Source organism: Colias croceus, chromosome 4 (genome assembly GCF_905220415.1).
Source record: "Colias croceus chromosome 4, ilColCroc2.1".
NCBI classification, from domain to species: domain Eukaryota; kingdom Metazoa; phylum Arthropoda; class Insecta; order Lepidoptera; family Pieridae; genus Colias; species Colias croceus.
Genome location: NC_059540.1, coordinates 1,940,571 through 1,952,500, shown reverse-complemented (window position 1 = coordinate 1,952,500; position 11,930 = coordinate 1,940,571). Strand labels below are relative to the sequence as shown.

The window sequence follows — 11,930 nt, the reverse complement described above, 5'->3', positions numbered from 1 at the left end:
GTCTTTTCCTTTGTGACCACCTGTAGCCTAAACGGCTTGATGGATTTTGATGTATGAGGTATCGTTAGATTTGTCTTGATTACGGGAGTGTCATAGGATACATTTTATCCTAAAAGTCCCACGGGATAAAGACATAATAATATTTTTTCTAAATTTCCCTTTAAAAAAATATGTATGCGGTATCATTAGATTCATTTCAATCACGGGAGTAATTAATATAGGATACGTTTTTTCTCAAAATTCCCACGGGAACATGTTAATTCTGCGTCAACGCAAAGCAACTCATGCGTTAGCAAGCAAAAAGATAGGGCGTGGCCTGGCATGCGGCGCGCGGCGCGGTGCGGTTATGTTGCGGAGTAACATCACTCGTAATCTAAAGCCAAATGTCGTCGAAATAATTTAAAATGGTACTTACATATACATAGTCTTCTACATCTACAACATTTTCGTTAAATAAAAACAGCTAAAAAGTTATAAATAAAAAAATTATAATTAAAAAAACAAAATACCCGACTGCACACTAAAAAAAGAGTAAAACAAGCCCCACAATAATATTGATCAATCAAATGCTAAAAACTAATTATGTAATACCGTTTAAACAATACCTATATTAAAATACACTACAATATGTGTTCGTAATCGATAGTTAAATAAACAGAAACTTATTTTGAATACAAATTTACTGAATATAATTTATAAATGTTGATGGAAAGCATCGCAGGCGGGGACCACCTTGACCGCCACCAACGAAAATTCTGCTAAATGGTGCACAACCGAAATGACTATAAATAAGCCTCTGTTGGTCCCCGCCTGCGATGCTTTCCATCAACATTTATAAATTATATTCAGTAAATTTGTATTCAAAATAAGTTTCTGTTTATTTAACTATCGATTACGAACACATATTGTAGTGTATTTTAATATAGGTATTGTTTAAACGGTATTACATAATTAGTTTTTAGCATTTGATTGATCAATATTATTGTGGGGCTTGTTTTACTCTTTTTTTAGTGTGCAGTCGGGTATTTTGTTTTTTTAATTATAATTTTTTGCTGATAATAGTGAGTTTTAATATTATATAAAAATGTTATATATAGGTAATTATTATTATATTATAATAAACTTATTGATCTACATTGTTGGTGTTTTATTTTTAATTTCCTATAAATTTGAATAAGGATGAGAATTAGTAGTGAGGTTACCCAGCATCGAAAATTTTATCGATATCGATATGAAGTTTTATCGATAATATGTACTCAAAGGAGACATCACTAGCAACTTCAACTTTTAAATGTTGGCAGCAATGTGGATCATTTTTGACGTGAACTTTTCATAGGTTGGTATATAAGACTTAACCTAAGTAATACATGCATATGTGTGCGTGAGCTCGAAATCGAAGTACTGAGTGCCGTCTCTTCCTATACCTATTACTTGCTCTGTGAAGTTAACCCGTCTAGCGTCATACGCACAGATGTTATGCGTCCCAAGTATGTCGAGGTAGTTTACGAAATCTAGCTTTTTTATGACTACCGAGTTTGAAAATTTTATTTACCCTATTGTTCTATAATTATATGCCATGTATGATATATTTTTGGAAAGAGGAAGAAACTAGTTATAGCATAAAAATGTAATCATGACGATATATTTTTTCTATAAAATTATAAAAAAATTGATTTTCTTTTGTTTTAATTTTAATTGCTTACATACCTACTAACACTTACATGATAATGGTGAGTCATCAAATGATCATATTCACGTTTTCATATCACTACACGATTGCCAAATACATTCACTTATATTTTCACACATTTAACACAACGTATTTCACTATGAATAATAACAAATATCCATTATTCACAAACAAGAAAAAAAGCGCCATTTTGCGTCTTCCGCACTGAAAAGTTGAGACACTTTTTCACTGAGTATTCTTCAAATATCCCTAAAACCAATATCATAAACGTATTCTACGTAAAATTTCCAGTAATATACGTCTCAATTATCACTCATCTAATTATTCCTCTCGGCATAATTCACAATCCAAAATATATTCGTTGAACAAGACGAACGTTACAAACTATGGCCGATGACGCAACTCAATCAATGATTCACTTTTTTTTTTTTTTTTTTGTGGTTTTAGTCTGTATTTCCTGTCTCGGAGTCGTGTCGATTCGAATTATAAATGTTTAAGGCATAGAGAAATATTTTTTTATACTGGAAACATTCACTTGTACGTCTCTACTGATGACCTTCAATGTCACGGGCCGCGTTACGCACAGCGCTGCGCAGGACGCTCTCAGTACAATTTGAGTTACGCTACAACCGCTGTGCGTAGGACGCTACACGGGTTAAGAGGCTGATTCAAGAATGTTCTGCCATATTTTTCATTCTGTCAAACACAACGACAGTGCAGAGATAATTATTCCAAGCCCTGACACCGATATTTTTGTATTAGGCCTTTATTTCTGGCATTTTTTATGTAATTTATTTAATTAAAAATTGAAAACAATTATTTCGGCCATATATGTATAACTTTAGTAGGCAGGTACTTTATGTAATATTATAAAAAAAAATCACTAACCCGAAATTATATTAAGATAAAATTCAAATTCAAATTCAAATTCGTTTATCCAATCAAACTTAACCTAACCTTAGAGCTAAATACATTAGGTGTTGTACATATTATGTTTAGTGATAGGTATGTATCAATCATCGGTTCAAGACTGGCATCTTTGCTAGGTTACCGAGAAGGTAAGAAAAATTAAAACTTGACTGCTAATTTATGTATATGTATAGCCTACGTCACTACCGCCACTAACATAATAATTCAGATGATTGCAATGAAACCTCACAACTCAAAATCGGTCCAACGGTTTATACTGCAGGGCGTGTCAAAGAAATATTATACATACATACATAAACTCGAAAAACATAACCCTCTTTTTTCCGTAGTCGGGGAAAAATTTGGGAAATTTTTCAATATCTGGTAACATTACACGCACACAGAAGCACCGTATACGTACAGTGCAGCGGCGAAATGACAGCACACATAGCTTTATTGAAAATGACGATAAATCATTCGGTTTAGTTCGGCAACGCTCCATCTGTCTTTTATTTTGTAATCTAAGACCTCACTATACTTACACTATACGTAAACTAATATCGAATTTTGTTTACAGAAACGAAAATGGCCAAGAACAAGACGACGACATAATCTTCGAAGACTTCGCGCGCCTCAGGCTGAAGGGCGCGGACGCTGATGCTTGAACATTATGCTAACAGCGCTCTCTTACTGAACTACATTCTATATTTTGTTATACCAAACGCACAATTGTATCGTACTTTTTGAATTTTCATAAACAACATTGTTCGTTTTGAAATCCATCGAATGACCATAGACACAAGAAATAAGTGTTACCATCCTTAGCGAAAAGTGTTATAATCTGTATTAAAATAAAAATGATGTATAAAATCATGTTTTCGATCATTTACGATTTTTGGTAAATGCATTACTTACTTATGCAAGTGAAATATTATAGTCGAGCCAATTTAATAGGCAACATTTGACGTCTATCAATTTTATCTTCAAAGAGAGGTAACCTGCTTAAAAACATCGATTAAAGTGAATTAATCGATACGGATTTGAAATATTTGTCAATCGAATTTATTAATTTATGATGATTTTTATTCACAAGTAATCAATGCATTCGATTCTAGATGTCAGATTTCGATTTTTAGAGTAAGAGCGTTTTCACATTATCCGATCCGATATCGGATATCGGAAGCCGATAGCCGATATCCGATATCGGACACAATTTGCCCTTTCACATTATCCGATAATATCGTCCCGATAACATGAGTGTTGCCAGAAACTGGAAAAGTAGATATATTGGGAATTAAAATAAACAGTGGATGCATTTGTGTTACAAAAAATAAACTTTATTTTAAATGAAATAAATAGTAATAAATAAACTGATGTTTTTCAAACCGGTTTAATCTGCTGACTGCGGAGTATGGATTTGTACCCTCTGCAGAGTCAGAATCTAGTTTCAATATTCAATTTCATTGTGAGGCTTGTTTTTTTATATGCTGTTTTTCTTTTTTTATTATTAGAACATGTTGTGTGGTCGTAGTGAATTTTAGAACTTTTTTATATTAAATCATGTATGACTGTTATGTTCTTATACAAATAAAATAAAAAAAAAATTCAACTCAGTATTAAAGCGACGAAACTAGCAAATACAAATTCAAATTACATTTACAAATGTAGGTGCTGTTATTACAATTTTATAGTGCTAATATGTACATTCTACCTAATATCTGGGGGTGCAAATATTTAAACAGAAATAAATTAAACTAAACTAATTCACAGTCACAGATTCCGCAATGTACATAGTACCACAGACTAATAATAATATAGCCATGACAACCAAAATAGTAAACAAGCTCAATAGTCGCCGCGCGTTCTTGACAAAATTTAGGGTCGCCGCCTTAGATTATGGATTGGTCTCCGCGCACGCTACGACTAGATACCGCCGGCGTACTCGAAAAATGCGGCAACTAAAAGTACGCCGAAATCGGCGTACCCGAGCCAGTCGTGTCACGAGCATTGTGTGGAGAGGGTGTACCGATAGTTTCTAAAGATTTTGGACAAAACCTGAAGTAAAATGCCTGTTTGTGCCATAAAACTGTTTAAAAAAAATACAACAAATAATAAGAAAGACACTGGGATCACGTAACATCAGGAATAATCGTATTATTCGATATTTCACCTGTACTTTGAAAATGTTGTTTACGAAAATACGACGCCATTTAGTGTTGCCGTACTGCATATCCCAAAAACACACTTTTAATTTGAACTTATTTTATTCATAATGTTTTTTTTTTTTGCAATACTATTAGGTACTAACGCATATTATAAAAAAAATGATAATAACAATAATTTATTTCTGTTTAACCTTGTTTAACTGACTCATATGTTATTTTTTTATTACTGCTTTTTTACTTTTAAAAAACCTTTGTGATAGTATAGTGGCATCGCAAGTGGATTTGAGTCACATGTTCATGGGTTCGATTCCCGGCAAGGCCAAAATGAAATGAAAATATTTTTCAAACTTCTTTCCAAGATAGCCCATTTCCCATTTATGGGGTAAAATTTATGTAGCTGGCAGTACAATTCTTCACACACACTAGCGTCCTTACAAATTGCCTTACACACACTACAGAACTGAGTTGCCGCACTCACGGAGCTATTGTTTTTAGGTGGAGCGGTATCTAGTCGTAGCGCGCGCGCGGAGACCAATCCTTAGACTAAGGGTTGCCGCATTCTAATTCTGAAATTTTAGAGAAAACTAAACAAAATTGCCGTATTGTAAATTTTCTTTTCAATAAAAAGGGTTTGATTTAAAAAAAATCAACTGATAGATCGTAGTTGTACATACAGTAAAAATAACTACAATAAAGAAACCGACTTCAAAAACAGCTGGAAAAGTAAAATATAAAAAAGATTTGATATTATTAATTACTTAATATTATTTAGATGTGCTATTTATTATACAGGTTTGATATCGGCGCTAAAACAAAGCACTAAATCTGTGACTCAATGACAACAATACAATAAACAGCTTACAGCACAACAGTAGTCCGAGTAGGAGGAGGAGCGAGGCAGAATGAGTAAATAAAGATAAAAGATACTAATATTTCGAAGATACGGTTGAATTTAAGAACACAATATATTTTTGTTTACTTCAGTTCAGCCAATTGCCGTATATTATAGGACGATATTAAAATAGCTCCCGTATAAATCGTATTTTTAATGCCTTTAAATACTTAAATGAATGTTTTCTTAATAAAAAGGTTTAAAGTAAATGAAAGGATTTTTTTTTTACATTTAGCGCCTAGAAATGACTGAAAATACACAAACTAGTGCTTTTTTTGCTGTTGGTATACTACCTTTTCGAAAATTGAGCTGGTAACACTGAACATTATCGTCCGATAGTTCACGGGAATATCGGTGTTGGCTCCGATATCCGATATCGGACTGGACAATGTGAAAGACAGGTACGTAAATCATACATTTTACTTAGCCTCCGATATCGGATATCGGCTATCGGCGTCCGATATCCGATATCGGACCGGACAATGTGAAAACGCTCTAACGTCTCTGCCCCCCTAGCCAAGTGGCTTTCTATTAGCGTAACGTTTGATCAATGAATATGGAATCACATGGAAGTGACATACCTACAAAAAAAGTGTGGCCGGCGCCATAATGCTTGTAACAAAACATGGCGGTGTTTAGTGCCGAGAATATATCGATAAACATTATTATGTTTATCGATATAAAAATAATATTAATATATTTATTTTGAATTTATAAGTATTTGTTTTGGCGCGGTGGAGAAAAATAGTGAGAGTGAATTTTTACGATGCGCGCGCACACCGACACCTAAAATTAACAGCATGAAGTAAGTTCTAGGTGGTATGAAAATTGATAACTATGTTCAAGTTGTATATTCTAGTATTTTGTCCATACGCCAAAGAAGTAACTTCTAACGCGTGTACATAAACACACACTCTTTTTTATTTATTTTAACTTTATTGTACAAAACATAGACGTAAAATTACAAATGGAAAAAATGACAATGCCAATTAATAAAATTAAGTATGGCGATGGCTGCTCGTGACGGTAACACCTATACAGGGTTACTTGTAAAACACCAGCAACCTCGCAGGACAAGATAGCTGTATAATTTGATAAATCCAGTTCAATTTTGACTTCGATATAAGGATTACGGTAGACTTACAATTTGGTAATTTCAGTTTTGAGGAATGTAATATAATGAAACAACATATATAATAATACAGGTATATAATAGTATTTTATTACGATGAACAACACAATATACAGTAATTTATTTATTTATAAATAATAAGACAAAAAAACAATAATATATAATAACAGAGAAAATTATAGAGCTAAACTATTTTGTGCAGCCTGGGATGCACTCGGATTCACTCTGTTCATTTTTGAGTTCGGGATTTGAGGCTCAACTGGTACCTGGAAATGAAATGTCACAGTTTACATTAACTAGCATTGTTCACTTTACATTTAAACTAAAATGCAATACATTTTAATTAAAAGGGCAATGCTGATGGTTTGAAATTAATATCAACATTAGGGCTTACAATAGCGGAATTTGAATTTATATTTTTGGTTTTATGGCATTCAAATGCTTTATATATATATAAATTTATAAAGAATAGAAAAATAACTTAAAACACCCCATGTATTTAAAGTAAATTGCACTTTCCCTCAGTCAATAACATTTCAACAACCAAATATCACCCAAGTTTGTACTCAAAAAATCATATAAAACCATCTCAGTTTGTTCACAGGCCTCCTTCAAAATAGGAGAAACGTTAGATTATAAATGACAGCCCTAAATCTAAATAAAAAGACCAAAAGTAAATTGGAAGACATCACGTGTCTACAGATAAAAACCTCACCCTGTGTGAATGCAGCGGCAGACATACTGGTGTAGCATCATCGTGCAGACTAATCACATCCATTGTTCTATTGAAAGCACTTTCTGGGAAATGTACTATGTTAAATCCTTTACATTTGGCTTGATATTTTCAGTTTCAATTGCTTCTAACCATTCTCCTTTTCTATTTTCACTTCTTGGTAACCTTCAAAAAATGAATATTTAGGTTATTATAATTTTAGTCCTGACCTGACTTATTTAATAATAATAATAATAAATCATTTATTTGTTTTATCAAAGTGTAGTACAATAAAATTGATTACAGTAAGAATTGCGTATAAAAATAATGGGCACGTAATAAAGATACCCTAGTCCCCACACTAGGATACCCTGTGTTGTGGGAAACTAGTCTCTTCCGATGTTACATAAATATATTTTGATTTTACAAAATTAAGACTATTATTTATTGCAGTGTAAGAAGTACAAAGAAACAAAAAATAAAATACTTAACAAACTCCAGTGTATGAGTGTGTGTGTGTGTGTGTGTGTGTGTGTGTGTGTGTGTGTGTGTGTGTGTGTGTGAGTGTGTGTGTGTGTGTGTGTGTTTTAATTTTCACTAACAAGCAAAGCTTCAGTTTCAGTATAATTTAAGTTGAGTAAAAGTTGCTCTAATTTCTTTTTAAAAATATATATTGATGAATTTATGATATTTACATTTAATCTTTTAATAAACTTATTGTAGAGGAAAGGGCCCCTATAACTATAAAAACGTTTGACAAAATGGGTATTACATTTCGGAAGCGTGAAATTGACTCGTCTTGGGGCTCTTGATATTGGTGTAAAGGTTTGCTTTGACATTTTGTGAAACTTTTGAGCGGTAGCCAGGAATAAATACATTTTTAATTAAAGTAGGTACTATAAAAGCGATTAATCTTACTTAAGTTAAAATTCATATTAGGTAAATTTAAGTGTTTTATTTTTCCTTCTGCTGCTCTTGGCAAAATTAATTTGTTATTTTGGAAGTGTATTCACCAAAGCAACTATTCTTAAGATTATTGACACAGCCTTGGGAGACGCACGTCATCATCGAACATTTTGCTGATGTCGATATTATAAGCCATCACTAGCACCCAAATTCATTATTTTACTAGAACGAAAATATACAAAATAAAGCTATATTTGGTAACAATTTTGCACTGAACATAGTCTGTGAATACTCCTTAATTCAATATACATGAAAATAACTAAATCAGCAAAGAAATAACTAATATTTCAGTCAAAACGTATACATACCGGTGCAAAGACAAACTTTTCTGGTTTTCATTCTTTCCGGAGCCACATCTCACAATACTGCGCTTTGGCATTATGCCACTATTTGTCCTTGACCACTCTATATGTTTTAGACACAAATGTTTGTCACAATCACAAAAATATTCAATATTTTTCAATGTTTACTACGGAGCAATGACAGAGCATGTACATCGTATTAACGAGAACATAAAATGGCGACCGGCCACAGTAGGTATTTGAGCTAACTTCAAATGTCAAGCGGTATAGAATTAGCACTGACTGACGTATAGTCATATTTTTTCACATATCAGAATATTCATTAGTTAGAAAGAGACAGTATTAGTTTTATTATTTCGGTATCGAAATGCATGATATTTGTATAATCAGTTGTTTGTATAGAACAATATGCCCTGTCCATAGGATTCCTTACTCCTTAGTCATTGCGTTTGATAGAATAGATAAACGAATGTATGAGATTGACATAAGCTGGAGATACGTCACGTGACCCAGCGTAACGAAACGAAAATTGGTAGCCAAGTGGCAATGTTTTTCTATTCTATTAGACGAAACGTGACGAAACGTTAGGTACCTAAGTCATACGACAGGCGCCATACAAATGCTTAGCCAAGTGGCACTTTTGACAGGAGACTACGCCAATGGGCGTTCGATAACTAGCGTACGCTATAACATCTTGTAGAAATCGAAACAAAATGGCGATTTTATAATCAGCTGTCGAAGTTTCGTGTTGTGTTTAGTGATTATAAAATTTTAGTTTTCATAAAATGCACGCTTTGAGACTTTTAAAAGCTGCGCACGATGAAGAACTTTGGCTCAGGCGCCAAAAAAGAAATGCGTCCAGACCGAGTTTAGAGACAATCAATGAAATGCCGGAACAATTGTTTCAGGAGCGTTTTAGGTTAAATAAAAAAACTTTTAGCGAGCTTTGCTGCAGCCTACGTAACGAAACAAACATACGGGGGACTAAAGAAATTCCTTTGGAAGTAAAGGTAATCCACAGTTTCTTCACTGCGATTGTTTATAATTATTAGTGATGTCCGATATTTTAAATGCCCAATGAAAGGCATGTGTTGTGCATATCTATTAGGTACCTATATTACGTATCCTAATTCTACTTATATTCGTAGGTTCTTTGCGCTCTGAGTTTCTTCGCAACGGGATCCTATCAGAGAATTGTGGGTGTCACACAACATTTGCCACAACGCACTACAAGTAGATGCATTAGGCAAGTTGTGGAGGCACTCAACAGTCCTCGGATAGTGAAAAAATGGATAGTTTTCCCTCAAACACACCAAGAAAGAACAAGAATTCGACAAGAGTAAGTGTTTTTATTAATTTATTTATAACTTTCAATGTACAACTACGACATTGGGGCCTTCAAGAAAAGAGCTTATTTGTCCATAAAAGGCCGGCAAAGCACCTGCAACACTTCTTATGTTGCAAGTGTTTATTTCTTATGCTTAAGTTGCTTGCTCTGACATAAAAAAAAAAAAAAACTTTCAATGTTTTGTACAATTTTAATAAATAACATAATCCTTTGCATTGAAGAAGGTTGCTGCTATTGTAGTCACAAACAATTCTATTATACCACAAAATGTTTGTTTCTGTTCAATTCTAAATGTTTTAAAGGTTTACAAAATATTATGACAAATTCATTTGAAAGTCTTTTTAACAATTGTATTATAATATGTTTAATATAATTATGTAGGTAATTGTCTTTGATTATAAAATGTGAATGTACCTAATTACAGATTTCAAAGGAAATTTCAATTGCCAGGGGTAATTGGATGCATAGATTGCACTCACATATCAATTGTAAAACCCCACATTGATGAACAGAATTATTTTAACAGAAAAGGATACCATTCCTTAAATGTGCAAATGGTAAGCTATTTTTCTTTGCATATGTATTATTAGTTAGTAAGCATTGTTTTTAATCATGTTTCATTAAAACAAAATAACAAAGCAACTGCAAATAGAATATTTTTTATAACTTAAATTTTTTTTTTCAGATATGTGATGATAATTTAAAGATTATCAATGTCAATGCAAAATATGGTGGAGCCACGCATGATTCCTTCATATGGTCATCCAGTGAAGTGGAACCATACATGCGTGGACTTCACGAAAATGGTGAATTGACGTGGCTATTAGGTAAATCATTTAATTCCTACCTACTTCTACATATTTATCATAAAAATATTGGAGTTATAATTTATAAAGCTCTTTAACTACATTATTTGTTTAAGGTGATTCTGGATACCCACAGAGAGCGTGGCTGATGACACCAATTTTAAATGCCGAACCAGGTTCTCGAGCAGAGGTGTACACTACACGCCATTTACAGGCACGCAATTGTATTGAACGATGTTTTGGTGTATTGAAGGCTCGTTGGAGATGCTTGCTGAAGCATCGTACACTCCATTACCATCCTCGTGTTGCCAGTGAGGTAACTATTGCATGTTGTGTTCTGCACAATATTGCACTGGATGCTAAATTACCTCCCCCTAATAATATGGCTGAGCAACAAGAGGATGGTGATGAACCGAGTGTGGGGGTTGGACCCATTTCCAGCAACCAAGATGAGCTGATGAGTGGCAGAATAATGCTAAATAATTTAGTTAATAGATTAGTTTAGTAGGTTATTTTTGTATTTTTGTATTTTTTAAAGTGTGTTGTGTGTAGTTTTAATGTGTATTACTTTTAAGCCTAATTTAGTATGCCTGACCAAGTAGTTTTGTATAATATTTTTTCGCTCCTAAAACATTATTTTGTTTACCTACACAGATTTAAATAATGAAACTGCATTAGTTACAGTATATATTAATCCTTTTAAAGTTTCTGATAACTGCTCATATTTTAGTGCAGGTCATAGGTGAAAAAATTGATCATTGTTGCAGCCTCAACCTGTTTTTTATATTTTTAAGTTTGTAATTTTTATTATTGTATTTTTTGTTAGTATTTAAAAAAGTGTGTACTGAATTAATGGTGGTATAAACTACTTAACTAATTAAGTAATAAAATATACTATTATTATGTATATATATGTTTTATTTAATATTCTTAAAACTAAAACAAACACTTAAAACAAATTAAGTACATATAAATCCTATAAAATTTAAAGATTAAAATGTAAAACAA

General features: G+C 32.8%; 1 protein-coding gene and 2 long non-coding RNA genes across 3 annotated transcripts; 2 read left to right on the top strand and 1 right to left on the bottom strand.

Moving 5' to 3' along the window:
- Window positions 1-2,569: 2,569 nt before the first annotated feature.
- Window positions 2,570-3,472, top strand: LOC123691336. Its single transcript, XR_006751380.1, has 2 exons — window positions 2,570-2,748; window positions 3,177-3,472. It is a non-coding gene; the product is annotated as an uncharacterized LOC123691336 (long non-coding RNA).
- Window positions 3,473-6,867: 3,395 nt separating this feature from the next.
- Window positions 6,868-8,987, bottom strand: LOC123691335. Its single transcript, XR_006751379.1, has 3 exons — window positions 8,775-8,987; window positions 7,504-7,686; window positions 6,868-7,054 (listed from the first exon to the last, which is right to left on the bottom strand). It is a non-coding gene; the product is annotated as an uncharacterized LOC123691335 (long non-coding RNA).
- A 249-nt stretch (window positions 8,988-9,236) lies between these two features.
- Window positions 9,237-11,829, top strand: LOC123691325 (putative nuclease HARBI1). The gene is made up of 5 exons (XM_045635657.1): window positions 9,237-9,778; window positions 9,917-10,107; window positions 10,541-10,673; window positions 10,802-10,943; window positions 11,039-11,829. Exons 1-5 carry the CDS (start codon window positions 9,554-9,556, stop codon window positions 11,425-11,427), a joined length of 1,080 nt encoding a protein of 359 aa, XP_045491613.1. The 5' UTR covers window positions 9,237-9,553; the 3' UTR covers window positions 11,428-11,829.
- The last annotated feature ends 101 nt before the right edge of the window (window positions 11,830-11,930 follow it).

Bases quoted from the DNA above. Each gene is read 5' to 3' on its own strand.
- LOC123691325 (XM_045635657.1), top strand. From the start codon at position 9,554: ATGCACGCTTTGAGACTTTTAAAAGCTGCGCACGATGAAGAACTTTGG. The intron at 10,108-10,540 runs GTAAGTGTTTTT...ACCTAATTACAG, and splicing joins AGAACAAGAATTCGACAAGA to ATTTCAAAGGAAATTTCAAT. The intron at 10,674-10,801 runs GTAAGCTATTTT...TTTTTTTTTCAG, and splicing joins ATTCCTTAAATGTGCAAATG to ATATGTGATGATAATTTAAA.